The 27,064-nt window shown below is 37.7% G+C and overlaps 6 protein-coding genes across 11 annotated transcripts in view; 1 reads left to right on the forward strand and 5 right to left on the reverse strand.

Moving 5' to 3' along the window:
• The first annotated feature begins 60 nt into the window (after window positions 1-60).
• LOC149692783 (uncharacterized) lies at window positions 61-7,509 on the forward strand. 3 transcript variants are annotated; one of them, XM_089868672.1, is made up of 22 exons: window positions 61-204; window positions 285-337; window positions 391-464; window positions 524-617; window positions 682-792; window positions 860-954; window positions 1,024-1,061; window positions 1,143-1,739; window positions 1,813-1,927; window positions 1,996-2,149; window positions 2,817-2,913; window positions 2,988-3,260; window positions 3,355-3,776; window positions 4,137-4,346; window positions 4,426-4,736; window positions 4,813-5,003; window positions 5,428-5,686; window positions 5,759-5,881; window positions 5,959-6,188; window positions 6,249-6,322; window positions 6,385-6,527; window positions 7,028-7,509. In XM_089868672.1, the coding sequence occupies exons 3-22, from the start codon at window positions 392-394 to the stop codon at window positions 7,207-7,209; spliced, it is 3,792 nt and encodes a 1,263-aa protein (XP_089724798.1). In that variant the 5' UTR covers window positions 61-204; window positions 285-337; window position 391; the 3' UTR covers window positions 7,210-7,509. The 3 variants fall into 3 exon arrangements, with proteins under 3 accessions (XP_089724798.1, XP_089724800.1, XP_089724799.1); XM_089868674.1 differs by having other exon boundaries at window positions 1,825-1,927; XM_089868673.1 differs by having other exon boundaries at window positions 285-328.
• LOC149692784 (mucosa-associated lymphoid tissue lymphoma translocation protein 1-like) lies at window positions 7,321-12,755 on the reverse strand. 4 transcript variants are annotated; one of them, XM_089868685.1, is made up of 12 exons: window positions 11,392-11,704; window positions 11,203-11,251; window positions 10,198-10,373; window positions 9,975-10,140; window positions 9,461-9,903; window positions 9,181-9,384; window positions 8,916-9,105; window positions 8,413-8,487; window positions 8,228-8,352; window positions 8,064-8,168; window positions 7,756-8,000; window positions 7,321-7,651 (listed from the first exon to the last, which is right to left on the reverse strand). In XM_089868685.1, exons 2-12 carry the CDS (start codon window positions 11,223-11,225, stop codon window positions 7,526-7,528), a joined length of 1,878 nt encoding a protein of 625 aa, XP_089724811.1. In that variant the 5' UTR covers window positions 11,226-11,251; window positions 11,392-11,704; the 3' UTR covers window positions 7,321-7,525. The 4 variants fall into 4 exon arrangements, with proteins under 4 accessions (XP_089724811.1, XP_089724812.1, XP_089724810.1 ...); XM_089868686.1 differs by lacking the exons at window positions 11,203-11,251; window positions 11,392-11,704 and adding an exon at window positions 11,716-12,755; XM_089868684.1 differs by having other exon boundaries at window positions 11,203-11,705.
• A 20-nt stretch (window positions 12,756-12,775) lies between these two features.
• Window positions 12,776-27,064, reverse strand: part of LOC149692785 (uncharacterized) — a 74,161-nt gene continuing 59,872 nt past the window's right edge. The window contains exons 5-6 of the mRNA XM_089868709.1: window positions 25,464-25,518; window positions 12,776-12,861 (exon numbers count right to left, since the gene is read on the reverse strand). The gene's annotated coding sequence lies outside the window, so the exon portion shown is untranslated. The remainder of the gene's footprint in view (window positions 12,862-25,463; window positions 25,519-27,064) is intronic.
• LOC149692786 (procathepsin L-like) lies at window positions 18,523-20,259 on the reverse strand. The gene is made up of 3 exons (XM_089868701.1): window positions 19,835-20,259; window positions 19,074-19,587; window positions 18,523-18,991 (listed from the first exon to the last, which is right to left on the reverse strand). Exons 1-3 carry the CDS (start codon window positions 20,065-20,067, stop codon window positions 18,737-18,739), a joined length of 1,002 nt encoding a protein of 333 aa, XP_089724827.1. The 5' UTR covers window positions 20,068-20,259; the 3' UTR covers window positions 18,523-18,736.
• LOC149692787 (procathepsin L-like) lies at window positions 20,939-22,487 on the reverse strand. The gene is made up of 5 exons (XM_089868699.1): window positions 22,134-22,487; window positions 21,777-22,069; window positions 21,518-21,715; window positions 21,401-21,443; window positions 20,939-21,316 (listed from the first exon to the last, which is right to left on the reverse strand). Exons 1-5 carry the CDS (start codon window positions 22,376-22,378, stop codon window positions 21,073-21,075), a joined length of 1,023 nt encoding a protein of 340 aa, XP_089724825.1. The 5' UTR covers window positions 22,379-22,487; the 3' UTR covers window positions 20,939-21,072.
• On the reverse strand, window positions 22,848-24,327 carry LOC149692788 (procathepsin L-like). Its single transcript, XM_089868700.1, has 2 exons — window positions 23,882-24,327; window positions 22,848-23,805 (listed from the first exon to the last, which is right to left on the reverse strand). Exons 1-2 carry the CDS (start codon window positions 24,136-24,138, stop codon window positions 23,040-23,042), a joined length of 1,023 nt encoding a protein of 340 aa, XP_089724826.1. The 5' UTR covers window positions 24,139-24,327; the 3' UTR covers window positions 22,848-23,039.

Below are 27,064 nucleotides of genomic sequence, written 5' to 3' on the forward strand. Positions count from 1 at the left end.
ATATCAGTTACTATCGGTTTTATTTGACGAATAAAATAGATTAGGCACTGAACGACCCTGAACTTTCTTCCCCCATTGATCGACTCCCCATCCCAATATGGCGGCGGTACTTCGTGTTTTTTTGTGAAAAGAGGAAAAAACTCGTTACTCGATTTTCTTTGTGGTTTTTTGTTTTTTTTTAAGAATTCCTGAAATTAGCCGGTGGTTCGTAATTTATATTTTTTAGCATTTACGCGTGTCTATTTAATTATAAAGAAATGGTATGAAATTATAAAACATTACAGATGTAAGAGAACGAGAGCATCCAAGAAATTTTTTTTAAGCCTTGGTTAGAAAGGTATTAGTCTTTTCATTGTTTGTAAACAAATTTAACGTCGTAAACTTAAATAGAATGCCCTGTGTTGATTATCCTAAAAAAGAAGGCTTGAATTATATTGTTAAAAAAAGGGCAACAATGGAATCAGGTTGTTAAAAGTTATAAAATAAAAGTTTATAGCAATTAAAGTCTAAAATATCATTTAAGAGAGCAATGGAAGTGGCGAAAGTAACACTGAACCATTCTTTTTCATTGACAAAACTATTGTTGAATGTTCGGAGAGAGAACCAAGCGGTTTAGAGTTGAGTTTCCTTGTCTTTCTCCATCTCTAAGCATGCATTACTCAATTTTATCTTCATTTTTAGTGAAAATACCCAAACTAAAATCAAATCGGCAATTGCCACTGAAGATTCTATTCCTATTTTACACCTTTCCCCTCAAAGGAGTGAAAATATATTTGGTGACGATGATGATGAGTTAGTTGCAAAAAATATAAAATGCAAAATGTACCCTAGTAGTTAGTTTAACGTTAAATATTTTTAGAACAACTTGTATTTCACCTTCCCCGGAAGCTATTCCAAATTTTAAAACTAATTTAATCCCTTCAACACCTAATAGACAATCTCCTTCATCTAGTGGTAATATTTTAATTACGATCATCATTAGATTTAGTTAGCCCTTTTAAAAATAATTAAATACTTTTACAGGAAATTCCAATGGAAATGCGGGAGGCAATAACAGCCCTGTATGAATTTAATTTAATTTAATCAAAAGAAAGTTCAATTTTTCTTAATTAATTAAATTAAATTAATATTAATCCTTTCAGAATCATTCAAAGACTTCTTTTAACCGTCAAAGCGCAATTTCTAAACGTATTTCATTTAGCCAAGATAGCAGCTCTCAAGCTGAGACTCCAGTGGCTACCAAAAACCAAATATCAGAATTTATAAAGAGAAATTTAGAAAATACCGAAAAAGATTTAGGAAACTCTCTTAAGAGACCCATGACGATGATAAAAGACTCTGGGAGTGAAAGTAGTTCAGATGTTGAGAGTATCAAGTTTCCTAAGAGAAGAAAAGATACGTTAAAGGAAGAAGAACTTAGTCTTAAAATTCCAAGGAGCCCAGTGAGAGCCAGAAGTCGAAGTTTGAGCCCTCCCCTATTAATAGAGGAGGAAAATAATAAAACTAATGAACCTGAGAGTCAGAGCCAAGATGAGGATGATATACATTTATATTTAAGCGCGACTTTAGGAGAAAGTATCGGTGAAACTCTAATAAAAGACCAAAACCAAATTGAAATTGATTCTCAATCTGAAACAAATCAAGATCGAAATAAAATTGATTCTGAATCTGAAATTAATCAAGACCAAAATAAAATTAATTCTGAAATTAATGAAGAAAATAATCAGGAGGCTAATAAGGTTAATTTAATTTAATTTAATTAAAATTAACGCAAAAATAAAATAAGCCCCATACTTAATTAATTAATTGAAGATATCCATCCAGGTTATTGTTATTGAAGAAACATCCGATGAAAGTCAGCAGTTATTATTCCAACCCCAATTAACTCAACTTACCATGGATAATGATGATAATTTTAAATTAAATTGTACGTTATTTTTAATTATTATTTTTAATAAAAAAAATTCTAATAAATTGTTTCATTTTAAACAATAGTGGAAGATGGTAAAGATCTTGTTGGAACTTTAAACCCGAGTCCTGACGCGTCAGTTCAACAAATAAACTCAACTACTACTCCCATTATGGAGGAAGAAACTGATAAAAAACTTGCTAATACCGATTCACAAGCAGAGAAATCATTTCATTTAGAGTTAGTACTAAAAAAAACAACAAAATACTTCTTAATTGTTTGTTTCCTTTGCACGGAATAGTTCCTGTTCCCTGGCTGCACTTATTTTAAGAGAGAATTAACACTACTATTAGTTAATTACCAAAGTAGAAATGTAGAGAGACTCTTCCTGTTTTGTTTCCAGACGTAGCTGCTCTTTAATTGGGGATCTAAGAATTGAGTTTATAGTATAGTCAGATGTATAGTGGCACAAATGGCTGGCAGGAAACCAATTATTAATAAATCAATCTTACATTTTTTTATCAGCATCAAACAGACCTCTTAGTTTCACCAGTTGGCCAAATTAATTGGATGGTACATGTAGAAAAATGTATATATAAAGTTCATCCAGTCTTCCCCGTACACATTCAGGCTTCCTACACTCCTTTTTCGCCTTTTCCCCCCTTCAGAAATGGCCCCTATACTTATACTTCCCAAATACGCCGGCAGCGAGTTTACATCGCAAAATATAAATAAATATAATATCTTAGTAGAAATGAAGTTTTTAAAGTTATGGCGCTTTAAAAGAGTTAAAGTTCGTCAAGCTGATTGGGGAAAAAATGATTTAGATGATAGGTTACCACTCGTTTATCCAAATGCCTTCATTCCCCCATTACATTCTATATAACTTGTTATAACTAAATTTCAGATGTACTTTTGTCGAATCGGATAATTCGGCAATTTTAACGGAAGACTCTAATGTTTCTGGTGGACTAAAAAGTAGTTCCTTTAAAATACACGAAAAAGTACAACCACGTCTTATCTCGACTGTGAAAATTAAAAAAAAAGAAAAAAAATCTAAATTAATTTTGTTTCATAGTCAAAAAGATTGAGAAACCGTAATTTGGTGGATACTCGCGAAAACTTGGGTCAATCTCCAATTGGGAGTTGTCAAAAACGGGCTCATTCTAGCGACGAAACTGAACCAAAAAAGAATTTAAAAACAGGAGGCGATACCAGTCTTCAATCGCCCGAATTTGATAGCAGTCAGGAAACGTTGTTAAATACAAAAATTCGCGTCAAAATTGTCAAACAACATTACAGGGATTATTTAGACGCCAATGAGGTTGTCGTTAAATCAAAATTAATTAACGTACGTTGGTTTACTTTTAAACTAATCTAAAAAAGCTTCAAATAATAATAATAATAATAATTAAAAACTGAGCAACTTACGACTAAATTTATAGGAAGAAGTCATCTCTGATAATTACCTCGATCGATCCAGTTCCTCACTATCTTATCACAGTTCTTTAGCATCGGGGGAATTGGCTGATCAATCTTGTTCCCAACTTTCAAAATCAACTTCGAGCTCCGTAGAGCCTCTCAATATTTCAGGGGGAAAATTAGATGGCAATAAAGAGACGGCGACTCTTTCCACATTAAGTCTAGATAGATCACCTCCAACAACCGCGGTATCAATTACTTTACCGCTATCTGCCAAAGAGGTCAAGAGTAGATACACTTCTTCCAGCGAAGAATTAGTCTTTAAAACACCGAAATCGGCCGCTGTAAAGAAAAAACCCGCGACAACACCCAAAAGAAAAGTTAAAGGAAAGGAATATTTAGAATATATGACTTACTTACCGGAAGAAAACTATCAAAATGCAAGGTTGTATCATTTACAGGGTTCGTACGGAACCTGGAAAACCTGGATAAGTCAGGGATATGGAAAATAGGGGGATAAGTCAGGGATTTAAAAATATTTCCTAAAAAGTCAGGGATATGCCAGGGATTTCGTTTGTTATATCAAACCATGCTTCGAGCAATGCTAAATATAAGTCTGGTGTGATGGAGTGGGCTCTGGTAAACACCTTAAAATGGTCAGGGATATTGGCAAAATTTGGTCAGGGATAACCTTGAAAAGTCAGGGATTTTCAATGTAAAAATTTCGTACGAACCCTGATTTAAACCTTTGGTAGCGACGTACGCGTTTCTCTTACATTATTTACCTTTTTCCTCCTTTGATTAGTATTTCTAGTCCCGAAATTCCATTACTTAAAACGCCCAAAAAACAACAAAAACAACAACAACAACAACAGCAAGTTGAAGAAGCTAATGTTGAAAACATTAATATTCCGGAAGACCCTAACGCCATTTATCCAGGCGTTCGTGTCCTGGCAAAATGGGGGGATGGATATTATTATCCCGGAAAAGTGGGCAATCAAAAGTCAAACGAAACGTAATATAAAGAATCGGGAAGTGCATGTTTCTGAAAAGGATTGAAAATATCTTGGAAAAAAATGTTTTTTTTTTCGCAGATGGGAAGTGACCTTTGACGATGGTCAAGTTCGAAATGTTAAACTTAGCCATTTGTTTAACGCCTCTATGATTAAAGCCGGTCAAAGCGTTTTAGCCCAACCCGTTTACGAAGATAATTTTAAACCGGGAGTTATCAGGGAATATTACAGAGATAAAAATGAAGATGGATACGTTGTTGATTTGGATAGCGGCGTTTCGTGCAGGTGCAAACGCGAAAACGTTATCCTTTCCGGGGATCAGGCAGCTTCAATTATAAATCCAACTTCCCCTTATATTAGCAATACATTCTTGGGACCCGATTTGAATTTAGGTTAGACGCCGCCGCCGCCGCGCTTGTTATTTCATTTTAGCTGGTCTAATTTTGGTCTATTTCCAAATCTTCTTAGATAATATTGTTGATGGTAAAAGGAGACGTACGCCAACTATGGCCAAACCTAGTAGTAATTTAGTAAAAAGTCGACGCGATCCTTTATTGGATTCAACCGAATCTGAAATTTCTACGAGTACCAGTACCGATTCTGACGCGAAATCTGTCGAAAAATCGACCAAAGGACAAAAGAAATTAACTCCTATCAAAGTATTAATACGATAAACCAGAAGTGAGATGAGACTAGAAGTACTGAGCTAACCAAATTCTTCACTCGGCGAAAGTGAATATTCTTGATAACACACCAACGGTTGGTCCTCTAGTGGCGGCTTCAGAATTTCCCCTCCAAAACGTGAGACGCTCGCGGTGGTAGACGGCCGAACTAGATTCAAGCACCCGCGTCCGTGTTTCGCCGCTTTAGGTTGAGGGGAAGGGGGGTAGGAAATGTTTTTGGAACTCGACCAATGTTTTTCTCTCTAGCGTAGGCGCGATGGAAGCGGCGTAAAATCCTCAAATTTGTTCACTAATGCCAGGATCTATTATCAATGCTAGAGCCCTTCACTTCTAAGTCTCGTCTCACTTCTGGATAAACTAATGATCCCGATTCTATTATTCGTAATTAAATGAATTTCAGAATTCTCCTAAAACGAAAACGCCAAAAATACCTCAAAGAGGTAGAGGTAAAAAAAGTCCTAAAACGCCGAAAATAAGTTTAGATGAAGTTCATGAAAATCAAGGTATCTCGCCTAAAGCATCCGGTTCCAAAGTTAGTAGTAGAGAACTCGCGAGTGTTTCGAGTCCCGAACTTGAACAACAAAAATCTGGTAATAAAAGTAACGTAGCGACGGCAAAACGGGCGCAAAAGATTAAAAGAACTCTAGAAAATGAATTTGGTACGGAAAAAACAAAACAAATTCGTCATCCGCGTAAAATCCAATTAAGTGTTTAACGCTTTGAATCTTTAGATTCTGTAGTACTTTCAAACATTCCTGAGGAAAAAAGCACACTCTTTCGCGGTTTATCCTTTCTTATCAGCTGCGCGGATAGAATTAGTGATAGACAATATGATTCCTCAAGTTCCTTCGATGGTAACATTAACTTTAAAAGTTTAAACAAACGTTTAAAATTAAAGTTGATATTAATTTTGAATGTTTTTTTTGTTAAGCTTCGTCACCAAATTCAATCTTGACTCCGTTCAACAAAGATTATATGATGAAATTATTAGAATTAGGTGGAGGTCAAGTTTTGCAAACTTACGAAGATATTCAAACAGTTTCAAACAAGAAAATCATCTTAATTTCCAACACACATTTGAGAACATTGAAATACATTAAGTGTTTGGCCAGCGGAATTCCATGCGTTTACTTTAAATGGGTTTTAGATTGCATTCTTATGGTAAATATTTATCGTAATTTGTTTTAAATTCGTCATTCGTTAATAATTACTTCTTCGTAGAAAAAAAGACTGAGTCACGATACTTATATTTTACCGGCGGGATATAGTATTACCGAGAGAGAAATTATACCATGGTAAAGTGCTAGATTGGGGGGGGGGGTGTTTTTTGCCATGGTAATTAATTTTAACATTACAGGCATGGTTGCAAGACCATTTTGAAAGGTCTTCATATTTTACTGATCTCAAAGAATAATCCCATGTTCCTGGCCACTTGGAAACCAGTTTTATTAGCGGCCCAAGCTGAAACTGTTCATAGAATGACCAATGATAAATCTCCACGTAAGTAATTTTTAATTCTACAGTAAAAATAGGCCGTGGAATGGTCAAAGGTTTTTGGGGTTGGTTGGGGTGGCTTTCGCCTCGCAGCAAGAGGATCCCGGGTGGGATCCCGGACTGTGGCACGGGGTGAAAATCTGGGAACAAATCCTTCTGCGTAGAGTTTGCAAGTTCTCTCCCCGCTTGTTAAAGGAGTTTTCCTCCGCGGTCTAACCCGGTTTCTCCTTTCCATTAAAACTTGCAGAGGTTAACGGTAATAGTTAGTATAGGGCGCTGTAGGTTAGCTGTGGCATAGGGGCTAGCCACCACCCCTCTATGATTGCATTGTAAAGGGACCCACCTGTAAACAAGCCACAGGCTTAGTGTGGAAATCCCTTCGTAGACAAAGCTTAGATTATTATTATTATTATTATTATAAATATTGGATGTGTCGTCCAGCTGTACAAAATGACCGTTTGTTTGACCCAACCTAATTAATTGGTTTTGTTTTTCATTAATTCTAGACAATTCTTTAGTAAACGTGATTGTCTCGGACCAAAGTTGTCCCGGTCATATAATTCGTCGAGCGAAAGATCAATCTATTCCTATTGTTTCGTCCGAATGGGTTATACAGTGCCTTATCAACGGAGAAAAACTACCATTCGACGCTCATAAGAAGTTCGATTACATGTTTGACGAAAACTGAACCCATACTTTTAAAAAACCAAAACCAAAACCAACAGACAAATTAATATTTTTAAAAAACGCTTATTAGGACTTATGTTTAAAAAAAAAACCCCATTCATTCATTTCAGTATTTTCAGCTGTACATAATTAATTTTAATTATGTCTAGTCTATTTTTAATTTCGTAACGTTTTTCTCGGATTCTTAATTGTTTTTATAAATTAAGAAGAACTCTTCGACGGGTCTTTATATCATACACACATGTACTAATCATTATTTCATGACGTATATAAAAATAAATTGAAAAATACTTTTTTTGGATTCGTTTAGTTAATTATCATTCAATTTGATTTTCCCAGAAATTATATTTAGCAATCAAGGGTTTGCCTAAATTTACCGGTTGGCATTCGGGTTCGACCCCTCTAGTCTTGCTCGTTACAATTATCTTTACTATTAAATCTTTCTGTAATTAAAATATGGGAAAAAGTTTTTAAAACCATTTAAAAACCCACAAAGGGGGATTTAAGCGGCGGCCATCTTGAGAGTGAGTCTTTATGTCGGATTTACCTGTAATTTTTGTATGTTCGAAATGGTTGTGGTAAAGGTCTCGTTTTCGCATTTGTACGTGGAACCATATTTTCCATTCATTGCGAAACAAAAACTGATTGAATACGACGAAGTGTTTTTGTCGTAATTCGGGATTTTAAACACGACGTCAATGGCGTTTAAAAACACGCCTCTGTGACGATGCAATTGCACCGAAACGTTACATTCGTATCTTTCAAACTCTATCGCCTTATCTTGTAGATCAACTGCGTTTAAAACGTATTATACTTAATTTAATTAAAACTCGTTAAATATCTTCATTAACTTACGTTCAAAATCAACAGCTTTACAAGTGCAATTGCAAAAATCGTCTAAAGATATTTTCTTTGATAAATTTCCCGAAGTCCAAGGAGATTGATCGGTAATGGACATAGCTAAAAATAATTATTTAATATTTAATTAGCGTAGTTAATTTTTTTATATTTAATAATACCTCTTTTAACATCGTAAATAACATCAACGATCCATTTCTTATTCTGTGACAAATATTTTTTTAAATGTTGAATAAACATTCCGTTATATTGACCCAACACTTCGTTGGCATTCATATTAGGAGAACTGCGATATTTTTAAATTAATTCTAATTAAATATTAATTCTTATATTAATTTCGACTAACGTAGCGTAAGCGATTAGAACGTTGCTTTCTTTAACGGTAATAATACATTCGCTCGATGTTATACTCGATGGCTCTCTGTAATTTGGTTGAAATGTTAAATTTAAGGATTACTAGTACCAGAAGTGAGATGAGACCAGAAGTACTGAGCTAACCAAATTCTTCACTCGGCGAGAGTGAATATTCTTGATAAGACACCAACGGTTGGCCCTCTAGTAGCGGTTTCAGAATTTCCCCTCCAAAACGTGAGACGCTCGCGGTGGTAGACGGCCGAACTAGATTCAAGCACCCGCGTCCGTGTTCCGCGGCTTTAGGTTGAGGGGAAGGGGTAAGAAATGTTTTTGGAACTCGACCAATTTTTTTTCTCTCTAGTTTTAGCGCGTGGGAAGCGGCGTAAAATCCTCAAATTTGTTCACTAATGCCAGGATCTATTACCAATGCTAGAGCCCTTCACTTCTAGTCTCATCTCACTTCTGCTAGTACTAATAATAGTAATTTTAAATTACTTTCTATCGGGATTAACTCTGCACATGTCAATTAACATTAATATTAAGGCCGGAGTTCGATGTTGAAATGATTGCAAAACATTTTCGACAGTAACACTATCGAAGCGTGAAAAATTGTCGCCGGCGTCAACCGGTATCATATAATGAAGATTGCACTCTTCAAAACCGTGTCCAGCAAAGTAGAAAACCACTAAAATGAATAACGATCAAAACTAGCCTAATTTGAAGTAGTTATTTCGGCTTTAAGATTAAATTTTTATTATACCGTAATCACCATCTTCGATTAAATTTGCAAACATGGCCACGGCGTTTTTCATTTCGGTTAATGTCAGGTCTTGAAAGGCGTATATTTCGAAACCTTTAGCTATTAGAATTTTTGATAGTGTCTCAACGTCGGCTACCGGAAGTTGAAGTTTGCCTAATTGTTCGTATTTTTGGTTACCAAATAATAAGGCAATTTTACGATTTGCTAAAAGGTATTTTGAACAATTTTCGTTTTTCAGTCATTTTACGATTAAGAGTTGACGCTGCTAATAATTTTATACCAAAATACTGCGTTTCTGGACTAGGGCTTCCGAGTGATATTGTTGCCCTATTGGATATGACTTGGGTTTTATTATCAAAGACTGAACATTGATATGTCCAGCTAGAAACGCCGCCTTTTTCGGGGAGAATATTGTACAAACGCAACTCCGATTCGGTTTCTCCATCCATTAATTTTCCATTTTTGAACCATCGATAATTAATGATTGGTTCGGGACTTTGGGCTATACAGTGTAAAATTAAGTCAGCTCCGTGTTTAAGTTTTTTGGAAGGAACGATTGGATGTTTCACGATTTCTAACGAGGATATTTGATGCTGGTTTAATAGGTTGTCGTTATTTTTGACAATCACGGTACATTCTCGCGATTTTAAATGGTCTATCGGTTCATTCGTGACTCTGTCACAGTTATAAATTTCGCAATAATAAACTCCTTCGTCGTTAGACCTGTTAAAAATTCTATTTAAAAAAAAACCTCAAAATTCCGATTTTTTTTTGGGTTTTTTCAAATTTCTTACGATATGTTTTGTAAACTTAACTCGGAGAAAATCTGATCTACGAGTTCTCGTTCGTCTTTATACCATTGATATTTGGGGGTTGGGAAACCACTAGCTTTACAATGTAAAACAATTTCTTTCGAAGCGTTCAACAATTTATCTGGTTGCTGAATTATTTGAAGGGGTTCTGAAAACATTTTTACTGTCATTTTACAGTACATTCTCGCGTAATAAGTTAAACTACCATTCGGTTTGAACAGCATTAGAGCTTGGTCTAACGGATTTTTCGGATTTTCCAGGAAAGGAATAATATCGCAAACTCTCGCGTTTCGTTTACGAAATTCGTCTAGTAAAACATCAGCGGGGCTTTTTTCTTTATAACGCTCCAATATTACTCTAATTTGTTGTTCTGATATTAATCTATTTAAGATAAATTAACGTTAATCACCACTCGTGGTAATTAAATGAATTTTTCAAAGCCGTTTCTTTTTGTAAGGAATTCCATTACCACGTATGGGTGAATAGAATACCCAATACCACCCATAGGACCCCTTGTTAATTTTCGTCTCCTTTGAATTTCCCGCCGGTCCCGTTTTTTTTGGGGGGGGGGGGGGGGGCGATTGAACGGGCAAGGCGTGATCGGGTGGGCTATGAAGGAACGAGTTACCTATGCTATAGCGCGAGCAACGCGTTATGGGCAAGCTTGGAAATAAGGTTTATTTCTGAACTAGTCCTCCGGACCAGTGACCCCTGATGTCTTTAATATGAAACTGGTCCCGGGACCAGTGACCCTTCCCCAATTTATTTTTCTACTGGTCCCAGGACTTGTGGTCGTTCTCTCTTCTAAAAAAATCTCTCTCGGCTTAGGGTTGTATACACAACTGGACTCCTGGAGTCGAAATTTATGTTAAAATGAAAATAATTAGAGAGGTCCCCATATCAATTTTTAATAAAAGTAGGAATTAATAAACTAGTCATTGGGACCAGTGACCCTCACGTTTTGAATAAAAAAAGTGGTCAAAGCTATTAATAAACTGGTTTTTGACCTGTAAACCTGTCTTATTTCCTAGCCTGGTTATGGGATAGGAATGGATGATCGAATGAGGAAGTTGAACACGTGAGCGCGTGTTCGAGTGGGCTAATTCTTAGAATCCCGATTGCGTAATTTTACATCACTGTTATTACCGAGGCTTAACAGTCAGAAACCGACCAATTTTTACCTGTACTAAATAATATTCGAAATAATTACTTGCTAAATGATGGAGGTATCATAGCGGCAACGCTTTGCCAGCATCCGTCTTGGTTTAAAATGGATTTGAATTTATTAATAATAGGAATATCAACATTTTTCAACTTGCACTTCAAAAACAATTCTACGTCTTCTTCCATTTTGGAAGTTGGAAGAACACTGAGTGTGACTTAATTAGTAAAATTTCACCTTACGTTCCTCGTGTTTCTCATAGGTGGCGATCATGACCGATTTAAAATTATTGTTAAGAGATTTACTAATTAATAACTTTAAATATTTTTAAATAATTGATGTTATAAAAATTTTAAAATATCATTTCCTATCGAGTTTCACGATTAAAATCAAAAATATAAATCGGCCCCTGGCGGGTCCACAACCGAAAAGGCGCGAATTACTAAATTATAACGACGAATAAGTAGAAACATTTTAATTAAATTACTATTCAAATGAAGTAAACTCCAATCAATGAACTTTACAACCCAACAAGCCGGCTAATAAGTTAAGATTTCTTACGAATTTGATGTTCTCTTCTTCTTTCTCGCTCTTGAAAGTACTGTCACTCGAATGGGGTCTAGGGAAGCTCTGTGGGACACCGGCGCTTTTTAGCGCAAATAGCTCCTCAACCTTGTTGGTCATTTTAAAAGGGGTAAGGGGTACGAAGTGCCCTGGACCTCCCAGTCACCTTGGCGTGTAAATGGGGGGTTAGGCAGCGCGACTTCATGTCGCTCTTCAAGTTCTGGGAAACATTCTTTAACATTGCTATTTATGGTGAAATCAGGGGGTGAAAAATTGTTCCACGGGTTTAGTACCGTTTAGAGGGTGGTTGTGGGTCATTGTGGAAAATTTTAGCCTGTTCCCGCTGACAATTTGAAATATCGCGGCCTGTTGTTACTTCGGGGAATTTTGGTAGAAAAATATTCCTTTCTCGGTTTTTCTACTGAATTTTAAAGGACACGTGACACGATTTTAAAGTGCACGTGACACAAATGTTCTTAATTTTTGAGTAACTCTGCCGAGGGTCCAAGGTGGTTCGTTCCCTTACATTTCAACTCGAGCTAAAATTAAATATATTACTTTTGATATCCGTCTCAAATGATAGACCCTCGATATTGAATATTAGCCGGAGAAAACTTTTTTGTGTACCAAGATGTCAAATATATTCTAAGAAGATCTCTCGGTTTCTTTATATTAGTTTTGAGAAATACGTTTTTGAGTGACATCCCCAGGTTTTTGAGAGGGAGTTAATTATTTTTCGCGCCTTTTTTAGAGGGAGGGTGGGGGGTTTGGAAAAATTCTAATAGAAAAATAAGTGCAGTTTGAATTACAAGTCGTTCTTCATCATTCGAGAGGAGAAACGGTGGCGGCAAAAAAACTCCCAGAGAGAGAGAGAGTGATGCCAGAAATATAATCGCGCAAAATGTCAATAACGCGTCAGGCTAGATCGCCCATCCATTATCATAATTTCTCTCCTCTTTCTCTCAAACTTTGATCTCCCATATTCCCGATCACGTCCGCGCTTATTATTTCTAAAGGGACATTGAAACCAGTCGGGAAAATTATTGAAAATGGCTGTCAGGCAATTTCATAATGCTCGGCTAATTTTCCATCTTGTACTTGACTTTCGAAACGATCCTTCGTAGGGTTGAACCAAAATAAAACCTGCAATTAAAATTAATAAGGAAGTTAACTAATATATTTTAAGGTAGAGAAATTCAAAAATGATTTAATTTTTAAGCGCGCGTCGCTCCAGCTTCCCTTTTAACAAAATTCGAAACGGGTAGGCGCAAGAGGTTTTTAAGAAATATTAAAAATAAAAGAAGGTAGTTAAAATTTGACGAATTAGACAAGAAACTCATTAAGGAAAATTTTAATCTTATATGTATTTTAATTTTCCCATCTTTCAAAAAAGTGGCTTTTCATTTAATTTTTTTTTCCTCTTCTCTTTCGGATGCCAGGGCAAAAAGGGTCGAGGGTTTTGTAGCCTGGCGCTTTGAGGGGGTTGAGCTTTGACAGCGCTAATTGAACGGATGAGATACCACGCTAAGGGGGTCACCTAAAGGGGTCAAACGAAAAACTCGCTAATTCTTCAAGGTTGCGAAAAGGACTAACATATTCAAGCTAAGATTATATCAAAGTAAATAAAAGATTTCCACGATTTTCAATGGATTTATTTTACTATTATCCCTAGCTTTATTTTTAGTACACTTTCGGGTTGAAAAAGTTTGGGGAGTTTAGTTTCCAAGAGCAGTTTGCGATGAACAGACAGCTCTAAGGCAACTGAGCTTTAAAAAAAAAGATACGATGATGGATCAGTTTTTTTCGGAATTATTCTCCCTAATTTAAAACGTCCGCGCTATAGACTGAAATTGCGAGTAAGCGACCGAGGCTTAAGAATTAATAATAAGGCTTAGCTACTTATAGAAAAAGGTGAGAATCTCCGATCTTAAATCTTGATCTTTTGAAAAGTGGTTCCATTTTTCTCGCTTCAACATTAATTACGTAGAGCTTGGCTCCGTTCTTTAGATCGGAGTTAAAAATTCAAATTCATGGGTGTGTAATTGGATGTAAGGATTGCATCTATTTGATCTCGTCCGAAAATACCAACTACGCGAATTTAAAATCCATCACTTTGGAAGAACTATCCATCCTTCAAAGTCTCGGGTATTTCGAAAGAACCAGTTCACTTCGCTAATAACCAAAAACACTTTCATTTCATACTTTAATAATTAGGAATTTTTACGTAATCAAATTACTTATTGACTCGAATCTTTGTCCCTGCCTTTTCCAGGGCCTCCAATTCCCTGACCCGAGTCCTTGACCTTTTAGGTAAAGATTCCCTGACCTTCTTTTACGTTTAAACTAACATTTAAAATCCCCATCACTTATCCCTAACACATTAAACTAATTATTAAAATTAACGTGACTTTCAGTTGACCTTTCGAACTCATTTTGGAACACCCCGAGCGTTGAAAAAAGATCAAAAACTTTAGCTTTTCCTTTTTAACCTCTTAGCAACGTAGGTACACCCCAGTATAGGGTCGGGGGTGTTCGACTGAATAGGGGTGTCGAAAAAACGGTCGAATCGTTTTAAAAAGCTTCCACCAGAGCTTCGAAAGCGTGTTTCTGTTTAAAATATAATAGCTTTTTCTTCTTCTGTCGAAACTGAGTCTTCTCTCTTTCAATATACTCGATAGAGTTTAGGACCCCCTCAAAAAGGCTCCAGGGGCCCCAGGGGGGTAGGGGTTGGGCACGAAAACGCGTGTCACTCGCTTTTTAAAAGGAGATCAAAAGTAGCTCCGGGTTACGTAAAACCTAAAACGTGCACCCACCAGCGCACCAAAAAGGGGTGGGGGCCCAACCACCTAGAGGTGGAAACGTTTTTTTTAAAACGCTTTTCCCCTTTGTGTACTTTCTTAACACCTTGTTAATACGTCTCTCCACGTTTAATACCACGCGGCTCCTTGTGTACTTTTCTGTCGCTTTTAAAGGTGCTAACAAACCCGCAAACCCAATTTTTTCCCTCGTTTCTTTTGGACTGACGTAACAGCTAGAAATTGAAAGGAGAAGGAAGGGCGCATCTGGTTTTGAATTTCCATATCATTTTGGTGACATTTTTACAAAACCCCTCGATGTAGTAGCTATTTTTAATAGTTTAAACCCGGGTGCTACCCCAATTCATAGACCTATTCAAACTATAGTTGCTATTTGGCAATGACGTTAAAAAAGTAAGGTGAACTTTTAAAAGGCTTAACTTAATATCACCTTGCCACTACTCTATTATTACTCCTCGTAGTAACCACTACATTGATTAGGTTTTAAGCCTTTGTATCCTCCTACTTGTAAAATGTAATAGAACTTAAGCCTCGCCACTATATACACTCTTTGGGCCTTGATGTAGTAACAAACTCTACAAGACTTGGAACAAAACCGAGCTTGAGAGCCGCGTAAATAGCACAGACTACCACGCACCATCAATAATAAAAGCCTTCTCACCTCTCCCCGACTTCGTTTAAAACGAACCAATTAAAAAAACACCAGAGGGTGAAGAAAATGTGTCGCCAAAAACCAATATTTATAGTAAAGTCCAGCCCCTTCGCTATCAATTAAAAATTCATTACTATGGCAACCGAGGGTTGCCGCCAGACAAAAGATAATTAGGCTATACATAGATTTTAATTAATGACATACGGGCTACCAAAGACAAGGTTTCAACCCTTCGCTTGTGGTACTCCATAAAATATATCTCATTACAAATTTTACTAGTTTATAAATAATGCTTTTATAAAAACCTTACTTTCAAGGGCGACTAATATTTAAGGTTTTTTATTCAAAGGTCATTTTCTCGGACCCTGATTGACGTCGGGTCAAGTATTTAGTATCGTTGGCTAGGGGCAAGTTGGGTTATCATATATTCTAGGGATTTTCCTGGAACTACTTTTTTCTATGACCTTTCAAAATTCGGGTTCAAGGGGTGACAAAATTGGTTGTTTTTCAATCAAACGCCATTTTCTCGGACCATGATTGACGTCGGGTCAAGTATTTAGTATTGTTGGATAGGGGACAAGTTGGGCTATCATAAACTTAAGGGGAATTTCCTGGAGGTTTATCCGAGTTTTCCCGAAATTGGCTTTCGTCTCTTTCGCGGCAGCATCTAGATGGCGAAGTAGCATGGGTAAAAACCAGTAGAAAGGTTGAAACCTTTGGTAATCCCGAGTCTAGGTAGTTTTCTTCGCAAATTCGTGGTTTCACACCTATAAGAATTGAAGACTTCGCCGCTCTGTCATTAAATTTGACCCGAGGAGGGTTTGGGCTCGGATAATATCCTTTACAAAGACCGAATAGAATCCGGGGACAATGGCAATGTAGTACGCGTTTCTTTTAAAATCTAAAACCAAAGACGAAGAAAAGCCAGAAAAATAGTAACAACCCCGAGAGTGAGAGAAAATTCACTTCCAACAGAAGCCCATTAACCCGACGATATAATCGGCACAAACTCCAAGAAAATACAGTAAAGTAATGGACTTAAATCTATCGCAACTTCAAATTCTCAACTGTACATACTTATATAAATAAATGTCCATATACATATATAGTAAAGGTTTTTTGCCCTCGACACCGCGAGTACAAACCGTGAACCTGTTTTTGTACCACTCATTTCTGTCTAGGTATAGTTTTCTAGTCCGCTTATAAAAGGGCCAGAACTTCAAAAACGCCATTGCAAATTATAGTAGGGCTTGTCGAAATATCTCTATATCAGCCGAGAACTATACGTTGTTGTACTTCTTTTTTTTTTCGAAGAGCGAAATTGAATTTTTTCATCGCTCGGGATGGAAAATTACGCGGTCTTATAAGGAACAAGTCAAATAAGAACGTAATAATACATTGTAAATTCGAAAGAAGAGACGCAGCCTCTTTTGTGATCTTGGTTGCATTGTTCGGCCAAACTGGTTCAGCTTATAGGAATGTTATTCAAAGATGCCTCTTTCCTTCCTATATATATCCCTTTTTTTCTCTCTCTCTTCAATATTTTGAGTTTTTGACAAGTCTACAACGAAATATTCCAAATGAGCTACCTGACTACCGTCTGTACGATGCCCTGATCTAAGAAGATACGACGAAGATTCATTCTTATTTAAAAAATTGGTAGTATATCATTGACCTCAATGGCAAAATTATTTGAACTTTAAAGCAATCAACGGTTATCTTCTCAACTTTAAAGGTCCGTCCACACTATGACTTTTTTTCGCGTCGCAAGCTACGTAACGCTCGCGCGCGCGGTACGTCACTTCGCTCGGATCGTTTACACTACTGAAATTCGCGCCAAAGCCATGCTCGCAAGGTCTTGCAAACCTCGCGAAAATCTTTGGCGTGTCAAAGATTTTCGCAAGGATTGCAGCCTCGCAGCCAATCAGAGGTCTCCTGGTTGGCGCAGACGCCGTGTATTCGAGATATTTTCACGAAAACAAATATGTCTCCAGTTAATAGGCCTAGTGTTTCTCGTAAACGAGTGGAAATCAACAACTATTTTCGTTTTTATTAATAAAAATAAAAATAGAAATTAATAGAAATTTCACGAGAAGAAGGATATGGGTTCGCGAAGTTTTTGCAGAGAGAAAGAGTTGGTAATTACCATCATTTAATTCCAAAACTTCAGTGATATAAAGAGCTTTATGATGATTCCCTATATGTTCAATATTGTTGACTAACCCCCTTTGATTATTTATTAAGGTCTAAAGTTAACCCGGATATAATATTCAGCCAATGAAGCTCTCGGATATGCTGCGAAGTTTGTCAAAACGATGGCGTATACCTTAGCGAATTTCTATAGTGTAAACGATCCGTGCGAAGCGACGTACCGCGCGCGCGAGCGTTACGTAGCTTGCGACGCGAAAAAAAGCCATAGTGTGGACTAACCTTAAGTCGTAGTAACTCTGTCTGTATAAGAGATACGAGGAAGTCCTTCGAGAATGTCATAGTCCTATTTAAATCCTTTCTAGCGATGCTAAATACACGACGGGTCCTTTAAATAGGACCCCAAAAAATTACCGCTGAAAGGAAAAATACAAATAACAAAATAGCTTAAAGCAAAAAAAAAGAAAAAAAATCAAATCAGATAAATAAAGTACGCCAAATCAGTTTTGAACAAAGAAAAACCATTGTTTATGAAATTAAAGCATTTTTGACGTAACACCCGCCTAAATCGCGTCGTTCTACGCTCAGTTAAACACACCGGGAAAAGGATCCTAACCCTTGGTCCAACGCGCAACACAAAGAGCAATTGATTCCCCAGACAAAAAGGACTAGCAAAGTCACTTCTATTGTCTTCGTAAAAACAACGCTACCCAAACTCTTTAGTTTTTTTTTTTCCTGGATTGGCGAATTACGAGTGTTTATACGGTTGAAAGTCACGCTAAAGGTCACGCGTGCTTAGCCATGGACTTAACATTTTGTAGTCAAAAGATCAACAAAACTCTGTAGCGATAACAAAGTTCAGTCAACAACGTCAAACTATGTCGTAAGCGAAAAATTTGATATTTTAAACTAATTGGTTTACGCGATAAACGCTAAACCTCCGGGATAAGACTAGTTTCAAATTGCTTGTACGTAGGAAAAAATTGATTTGTCTATAAAAAAAGAATCAAAGGTTTTGATTACAAGTCGCGCGTTATCTCGACAGTGCCTTTCAACTCGCAAATAGTCAATGCTGTTATCATCAAAGTCGAATCGAATTATCGGTTATGGAGTTGTTCAGAAACGGTTATGGTTCAAAAACAAATTGATCAGATGAAGTATTCTTAAAACAAGTAAAGAGCTACAAAATATTGGTGTTTGTTTTTTATTAAAGGTACAAAAATATTAAGACAAACAAACATGTCGGTATTTACATGTAAGAGGTGAAATTTGCACCCGTTTTACATTGAAACGTTGTTCCTTGATTATAACAAAAATCGAAATATACAAAAATAAATTGAGGACATCTTTGGTACCAGTACTAGTAAAATTAAGTTTTACAGTATTAATTAATTAAAGATAATTAAACTAAGGGATAACTAGCGGATGAGGCGATTCCGCACATATTGCCTTTGTTACGAGCCATCTTAATGTAGCCTTTGTCACCCCAGATTTCAGCCCACGAGTTCTTGACTAACCAATAGTCTTGTCCGTCCTCGGTGGTTCCGTACCCAACTACAAGGACACCGTGGTCCAATTGCTCGCTGGAACAATCTTCCTCCTCGTAAACTCCGTGAGAGTACATTTGGAAGCTTTCGTGACTGGCGTCAATCGCCACCTACGTTCAAAACCAAACCCAACCCAACATGTAATAAGACATTGCCCTCGAGTACCCTGGACGGATTATAAAACTGAATTACCGAGACTGGTCCGACAGTGGCCACGGCTTCCTTCAACGCTTCCTCGTCACCTTGAGGAATATCAACGAAACCAGTATCGGTGGCTCCCTTGTACTGCGGTTTATATCTGCATCTTTCATCTTCGGCATCGTACGGGTAACTCTGTTCGGTATCGATTCCGCCATTGTCCTTGACGTACTGGAAGGCCTGATCCATCAATCCTCCGCTGCAGCCATCATTACCGTATTTCTTGGAACAATCCACCAAGTTCTGTTCGCTCAATGAAACGAGTTTTCCCGTTTTCCTGAAATGTTGTCCTTCGAGAGACCCGGTCGTACTGAAAGCCCAACACGATCCGCATTGTCCTTGGTCTTTTACCGGGGTCACGGCACCCTTTTCGCGCCAGTCAACATCGTCGGGGACTTGTACGTTGGCCAGACGTATATAAGTACTACCGTTCAGTCGACGTTCTTGGTAATTTTTTTGGAAACCATTCATAATTTGGACGAATTCGCTGGGCAAAAGGTCAGCGAAACTGCAAGGGGCAAATACACCTTATAGTTACGAACAGTTTCAATCTTCAGGGTTATACAAATTTAAAAAGGTTTTACGCTGGTGACCTTTATGACCTCCTCGCGCTGAGGTAAACATAAGTTTAATAAGCCTAATTTGAAAAAGTGTTTCAATTTAGGCTTAGGATTATGAATGAACGCCACAATCCTCGTTTAAACCTTCTTAAATTCATCTATTTGTAGAAAGTAGTAAGTAAAACGGAGACTTACTGGTTCAAACCCAAGGCGAATTTTACGTGTCCTTTTTCGTATCTCTGATTATGTTTGGCGATTTTCAATTTATTTTCCATAAATATTTTTCGTCTAAACATTTCCTCTAAATTATCTTTGTACTGTTTGTTATAGGTGACTTTAAAAGTTTCAAACTCTTCGTTAACTAAGTCTTTGTAATTAACGGCCATAGCAGCCCCTACAAACAAGAGCAGCCAAACGAGGGAAGCCATATTGGAGTTTGTTTTTTTCGCGACTGTTCGAACCCAACACCACGATGGAAAATAACAAGTTATTTCGGCCCGTCTCTCAAAACTGAACGCGGAATGGACCCCGCTGCCTCTCCGGGGGTCGCTGAATGACAAAATTCATCCCCGCCTCCTCTTTTTCAATTTCCTAGAATTCTACGCTATAATTAAGTCGTATTTACTTGACAACACTACCAAAGGCTACAAATCCCTAGCAATCCCTTTAAGTTAATGTCAAGTAAAGTAGTTGCCTTTCTTCAAAGCTCTTCTATTTCAATCGTTGTTGCAAAATAAAAACTAGCAAACAAGTGGGGTGAAAATAAACTAAGGATAGACCATTTCGATACTAAACTAAAACCGCGTAATACACGGCTTACACTAAAAGAAATCCAAAGTGTTGAAAGGGACGCGATGACGAACTTATTGATAAAGTCTATACCCGACCTTGCACTCTTTACGAATGGGTAACTTAGCGAGGGGTTGGATACTCGGTCTAATCAATCAGTGATTAATGTTGAGAAACGGGGAATCTTAATAGGTGTTAGACGCCGATCACGAGCTCGAGCGTCGAGATGAAAAAAAAATTATTTATCAGGAGAAATTTGAGATGAAAATAATCTGGATTCCCACCCGGATCGTCGTATAAACAAAATACTCTTATATCCTTTTGCTGAAGTCAAAATCACGAGGTTGCGAATTAGTTTTCAAAATTTTTCATGTTTGAATGCATCATCATCATCATATCGTATTTCCTGTTACGTTGGAAGTTAGCCAGGAACAAATACGAACTCCAAAGGGTGTATCGAATCACTACCAAGGCTTCAAAAATAATTAGGCTTAATATTTATGAAAAATGTTTGCATTTTTAAATTTATATTTTATAAAAAAAGAAAAATACAGTTGTAATTTTATCGGTAAAAAATACAGGTATAAGCGGACGAAGGTAGAAAATTCCAAGGGACTCTTCGTAGAAGCGATAATCACTTCAAACTATAGCGGTCTTGGCAATGGATACAAACCTTCGCTAGCGATTCCGCAATTATTCTTCTTATTTCGCGCCATTTTGATATAGCCATGGTCACCCCAATTCTCCCCCCAGGAATTCTTGACCAACCAATAATCTAATCCTTTCTCAGTACCGTACCCAACTACGAGTACACCGTGATCTAAAAATACGGTGTCACAATTCTCCTCGTAGTAAACCCCGTGACTGTACTGGAGGAAACTGTCGTGACTAATAAAAACATAAGAGGATACAAGTTACTCCTCCCGACTATATTGTATATTATTCTCTATGTCTTCCTTGGAAAACCAATACCTAGCGTCAATTCCAACGGATATTGGTCCGATAGTTGCCACGGCTAAAAACGGGATACTAAGTTAATAAGTCACAGACTAATTGAAATGAATTGAATTGAACTGTGGGAGGACGTACCTTCTTTCAACTGGTCTTCTTGTCCCCTGGGAATTCTAGCGAATCCGGCATCAGTAGCCACCCTATTCTTCTTATTATATCTGCATTTGAATCTGTCATCACCTTGGTAAGGATACGACGCTTCCGAATCGAGTCCGTCATTGTCTTGGACATATCGGAAGGCGTACGTCATCTCTCCGCCCAGACAGCCTTTGTTACCTTCGTAGCGAGAACGTTAGAGCGAATGGACACTCGTCTATTCAAAAACATCTTCTATTACCTTCACTACACGAACAATCAACCAAATTTTGTTCGCTCAAGGAAATCAGTTTTCCAGTTTGACGAAATTCTTGACCCTCGAGTGAACCGGTGGCCGAAAAGGCCCAACAAGAGCCGCAACTCCCTTGGTCTTTAACGGGTGTGACGTAACCCTTGTCGCGCCAATCAATTTGGTCTGGCACGACAACGTTATGTAACGGGAGATAAATAGTTCCGTTTAGAGCGTGTTCCGGTTTGCTTGGCTTATATCCATTCCTTCTTTGGACCACTTCGTGGAGAAGGAGGTCGCTGAATCTGGTCAGGTCAGATCGCCATTATAATTAAAGGTTAAAGGAAGCCACGGGTTCAATATTCTTACTTATTAATGGTCCTAGCGAAAGTCGCCTCTCCTTTCTGATATTTCTGATTGTGTTTGGCAATTTTCAATCTATTTTCCATGAAGATTTTCGCGCGAAATATTTCCTCGGTTTCATTATTATAAAACTTTTTATATTTTAACTTAAAAGCCTGGAATTCTTCGTGCAACAATTCATCCAACGTAAACGCCAAAACCGTCGGTAATAAAATGGACAGAAAAAGCGACGCTAAAAATGTTAAATTCATGACCGCCTAATTATTTAAGGTACCTACGCTCGGTAAAAACAAAACGTTTATGAATCTAACGAAGTTTTATTGGGATGTTTTTATAAAGAAATTATGGAAATTTTGCAAGAAAATACCTCACTCGACGCGTTGAACTTTATCATAATATAAATGACTGACGCCAAAAGCACGCGACGCCGAGGGAATAACCACTTCCGAAATATCTTTATCGTGAAGCAAATGCGAATAGAAGTAAGTTCCTGAGTCAATGCCCCCTCGATAGACAACAATTGTCAACATAGTCTTAAGGAAAAATCACGAGGTTGAACCTTGAACTTCAAACGTATATATTTATTGTCAAGTAGCGCGGGAAAATTCCCTTTATCAGTAATAAATACTTGGGCGTCTTTTTTTTTTTTTTTTTTTCAATAAACTTGAGTGGGTGGCCATTACAATGCATTTATTAAAGGCAAAAATAAACACTTATGCGTAATCACGTAAAAAATGTTTATTAAAATTAATTACATTAATTAAAGATTAACACTAGAACAATACATGGTATTAATTACAACATAGTGTAATCTAACAGTGATTATTTCTTATTATAAAACGTTTTTTTATAACCAAATGAAACATAATTAAAATAAATGCCAGCATTTTAACCAATTAGAGTGGAGCATTTTTAAACCAACGGGTAACTGGCGTAACTGGCAATTCCACACATATTACCGGCGTTACGAGCTATTCTGACGTATCCACCTTCGCCCCAATGCGCGCTCCACGAATTCTTGACGATCCAATAATCCAGTCCGTCGCTAGTGGTTCCGTAACCCACGACCAGGACGCCGTGGTTCAATTTAGTCGTTGAGCAGTACTCGTCCTCGTAAACGCCACCACTGTACATCATAAAAGAGCTTTGACCAGCGTCAATGCCTACCGAAATGGGTCCGACGGTAGCCACGGCTTCCTTTAAGGCTTCTTCGTCACCGATTGGTATATCGACGTGACCACTCTCGGTGGCGGCGATCTTCGACTTATCGTAATGGCAAGCTTCGTTATCTTCGATGTAAGGATACTCCTTTTCGCTGTTAATGCCGCCATTATCTTGGACGTAGCGGAAGGCGTTGTCCATAAGTCCTCCGAAGCAGCCTCGATTTCCGTAGTCGAAGGAACAGTCCATAAGATTCTGTTCGCTTAAGGAGACCAATTTCCCCGCTTTCCTAAAGTGTTGTCCTTCCAAAGATCCGGTGGCGCTGAAAGCCCAGCACGAACCGCAATGTCCTTGGTCTTTCACCGGGGTAACGGCACCAGCCTGGCGCCAGTCAACCGAATCGGGAATTTGGACATTGGATAAGCGAATGTAGGTGGAACCGTTCATTGGTCGAGGGGAAGTTATATTCAAACGGTTCATGGTACGAGAAAATTCGTCGCGAAACATGTCCGAGAACCTGCGAAAGCGTTGATAAGTATTTGAGAAACGGATTGTTTCTAAAGAGAACTAGTCTTTGAACGACAATAACTTACCGATTGATTCTCAGATTGTACGTCTTTTCGCCATGGGCGAATTTGTAGTTATGTCTGGCAATAAACATCCTATTTTCCCGGAATACCTTCTTCCGAACCCATTCATCCAAGGCATTACTGTAGGTTTTATTGAAGATTGTTTTAAAAGCTTGAAACTCTTCGTTCTCTACCTCCGTGCCATCGATGAAATATTCCAGGGCGCTGGTGGCGCAAAGCACGCTCAAAAAAACTAGCAAAAAAGCGACGCTGCTATTCATTGTTGAATGGAAAATTGCAACGCCGTCCCAAAGTGTCACCGCTTTTTATACGAAACCGAGTCCCCACGCGTTATTTTCCGTCAATATTCGAATCTATTGTCTTTAATATAATTCTAGCGTACTTGAAACAATAAATATTGAAACTGCGTGTGTCTTCTGACACTTGGAATTATCTTCCAATACACTCACTCCAATATAGTTAAAAGCGTCAATCGTATCTTGGTACAATGAAGAGCGTAAATATTTATTTCGAAATACCATCATTGTTTTCGTAAGACATTTTTAAATTGGAAAAATTCCTAAGCCTCGAAGCATTGTAAGTAAGACAGTATTTAAAATAACGATAAAGGAAAATTATCTAGAGTCAGATTGCAGTTAGGAGGTGAAAACGTTGCCATTTTGATTAATCGCATGCAAATTACGTCTTTTCCCCCTCCCTACCCGCCCGCGGAACCCCAATTTTCCAACTTAGTATACGAAGCCGTCATATTAAGGCAGCCACGATACGCCGGAAGAAGGTATCATCCCCAGCAGCAAAATCCCCGCATTATAAATAAGAGGTCAAAATGGCCTCGATGCCCCCTCACCATCGACCCGCGAGCCAGATCGGATCCCTATCCTACGATGATGGTAGATACTTGGAAAAGGTGGTGCGTCTCCAATTACACAGTTTCCAAAAGCTCGTTCCCACCCTACACGGTACCTTCAATTCGTATAGAGGGAGGGATGGGAGGGGTCGAAAACTGTCAAACAGTCCAAAGGACACTATACCCTAACCACGATGAGGAGGAATCGTGGCTGCCTCGGGGTTTGAACCCTAATTAGCGCGCGACGGAGAAATAAGCCTCGGTAACCTAAGAAGATGAAAAGGGGTTTAAAATACACCCCGCCTTTTTACCATGATGGCACCCAACGCCAGCCAGATCACGGAGCCAAGAAGAGAAACCTGACCTGTCGGCGATATACCGAGTCGCGCTATAGGAAGTTGATGCCACCACCACCAACCTAAACCTAAAGAGCCAAAGTCCACGGGATGAAGGCATAATGATGAAAGAATTAAATTGGTTCTATGTTTATAGTGGGGGAAAAATATTGAATGTTCCATATACTTTTGTTATATTGGGAATCGTTAACCCTAATATCCGTGTTTATATTCGACTCTAATCGTAATAATATTAAAGATAATTCGGTATTTTAAAGATCACGAGGACGCGAAGGCTTTATCACGTGATAATAAAAACAAAAACACAGAAAATTCCGATAACACCAATTTAGATATATATTTAGGAACAGGGTTAAGGAAGTAGATTTTAAATTAAACTCACCATTGACTGGGTCGACCTCCAGATAATTTTCTCGCCGTGACACATTTTCCTTCGCCTGAAATTAATAAAATTAACTTTGAATTAAAATATGAGAATTTAAAGCTGATTACTTATTACATTGACAGACGCTAGGGGCTAGTTGAAACCCCAAAACAAAGAGACAGTGACGCGTGATATTAGGGGTCAATTCTAGGAGAGCGGTAGCTCTCTTAGATAAGACTTCATACTGACTTTAATGTATAAGGATGGTTTTTTGATTGGATATAAGACTTCATACTGACTTTAATGTATAAGGATGGTTTTTTGATTGGATATAACTTTTTTTGTTTTGTATTAACTGTTTTGAAAAAATTCCACAGAACTACAATTCGGACCCTCAATATGTGGTTAAAATTTCAAAAAGATTCATTTAATAGTTTATTTTATAAAACATAAAGTTGCTAAGGGTGGTTTTCATTTCCATAAAACTTTTACGATATTTTGATGAAAAACATAAAATTTTCCCATAGAAATAACATGGGAAAAAATTTTACAAATAACCATTTTGTGGCAGCCGTAATGCAATAACTATTCGGTTGTTTGACTTGAAAACGGTTTTAAACGAAAGCCTGGTATTTAGATTTTGTGCTTTCCAATTTTCATTAATTAGATTTAAGTTAAAGTGTGTTTAATTTCACATTTTCAAAACCATTCCATTCTGCGATATTTAAGCATGGATAAGAGTCAGTTTATGATGTTAGCACGGTTAAGGCTATTTGGTCCAATTTTTCGTAGTGGTAAAAAACAAGAGAACCTAAGCTTGTGTTAGCTAACAAGTTAAGTTGGAAAAGGACCCCACACATATATATTAAGTTACCAACTGCCTTAGAGACAGTAACAACAAAGGTGATTTAACAAGATTACCTACGACTGGTAATTAAGCTAGATTACCTACGACTGGAAATTAAGCTAGATTACCGACGACAGGTAATTAAGCTAGATTACCTACGACTGGTAATTATGCTAGATCAGCGACGACTGGTAATTAAGCTAGATTAGCGACGACTCGTAATTAAGCTAGATTAGCGACGACTGGTAATTTAGCTAGATTACCGACGACTGGTAATTAAGCTAGATTACCGACGACTGGTAATTAAGCTAGATTACCGACGACTGGTAATTTAGCTAGATTACCGACGACTGGTAATTAAGCTAGATTACCGACGACTGGTAATTAAGCTAGATTACCGACGACTGGTAATTAAGCTAGATTACCTACGACTGGTAATTAGGCTAGATTGGCGACGACTGGTAATTAAGCTAGATTACCGACGACTGGTAATTAAGCTAGATTACCGACGACTGGTAATTAAGCTAGGTTAGCGACGACGGGTAATTTAGCTAGATTACCGACGACTGGTAATTAAGCTAGATTACCGACGACTGGTAATTTAGCTAGATTACCGACGACTGGTAATTAAGCTAGATTAGCGACGACTGGTAATTAAGCTAGATTACCGACGACTGGTAATTTAGCTAGATTACCAACGACTGGTAATTTAGCTAGATTACCGACGACTGGTAATTAAGCTAGATTAGCGACGACTGGTAATTAAGCTAGA

This window comes from Phalangium opilio, unplaced genomic scaffold (genome assembly GCF_054372755.1).
Source record: "Phalangium opilio isolate 3A_F unplaced genomic scaffold, DU_Popi_V2 ptg000024l_1, whole genome shotgun sequence".
Lineage (NCBI taxonomy): Eukaryota > Metazoa > Arthropoda > Arachnida > Opiliones > Phalangiidae > Phalangium > Phalangium opilio.

Coding starts and splice junctions, on each gene's coding strand:
- LOC149692783 (XM_089868672.1), top strand. CDS start 392: ATGCCCTGTGTTGATTATCCTAAAAAAGAAGGCTTGAATTATATTGTT. Junction 2,150..2,816: donor GAGAAATCATTTCATTTAGA/GTTAGTACTAAA, acceptor ACTAAATTTCAG/ATGTACTTTTGTCGAATCGG. Junction 6,323..6,384: donor GAGAGAGAAATTATACCATG/GTAAAGTGCTAG, acceptor TTAACATTACAG/GCATGGTTGCAAGACCATTT.
- LOC149692784 (XM_089868684.1), bottom strand. CDS start 11,342: ATGGAAGAAGACGTAGAATTGTTTTTGAAGTGCAAGTTGAAAAATGTT. Junction 10,374..11,202: donor ATACCTCCATCATTTAGCAA/GTAATTATTTCG, acceptor TATCTTAAATAG/ATTAATATCAGAACAACAAA. Junction 10,141..10,197: donor AATGCTGTTCAAACCGAATG/GTAGTTTAACTT, acceptor AAATGTTTTCAG/AACCCCTTCAAATAATTCAG.
- LOC149692786 (XM_089868701.1), bottom strand. CDS start 20,067: ATGGCTTCCCTCGTTTGGCTGCTCTTGTTTGTAGGGGCTGCTATGGCC. Junction 19,588..19,834: donor TTCGCCTTGGGTTTGAACCA/GTAAGTCTCCGT, acceptor TGCCCCTTGCAG/TTTCGCTGACCTTTTGCCCA. Junction 18,992..19,073: donor CCACTGTCGGACCAGTCTCG/GTAATTCAGTTT, acceptor TTTTGAACGTAG/GTGGCGATTGACGCCAGTCA.
- LOC149692787 (XM_089868699.1), bottom strand. CDS start 22,378: ATGAATTTAACATTTTTAGCGTCGCTTTTTCTGTCCATTTTATTACCG. Junction 22,070..22,133: donor TTCGCTAGGACCATTAATAA/GTAAGAATATTG, acceptor TGACCTGACCAG/ATTCAGCGACCTCCTTCTCC. Junction 21,444..21,517: donor AGAAGACCAGTTGAAAGAAG/GTACGTCCTCCC, acceptor TCCCGTTTTTAG/CCGTGGCAACTATCGGACCA.
- LOC149692788 (XM_089868700.1), bottom strand. CDS start 24,138: ATGAATAGCAGCGTCGCTTTTTTGCTAGTTTTTTTGAGCGTGCTTTGC. Junction 23,806..23,881: donor TACAATCTGAGAATCAATCG/GTAAGTTATTGT, acceptor ACGCTTTCGCAG/GTTCTCGGACATGTTTCGCG.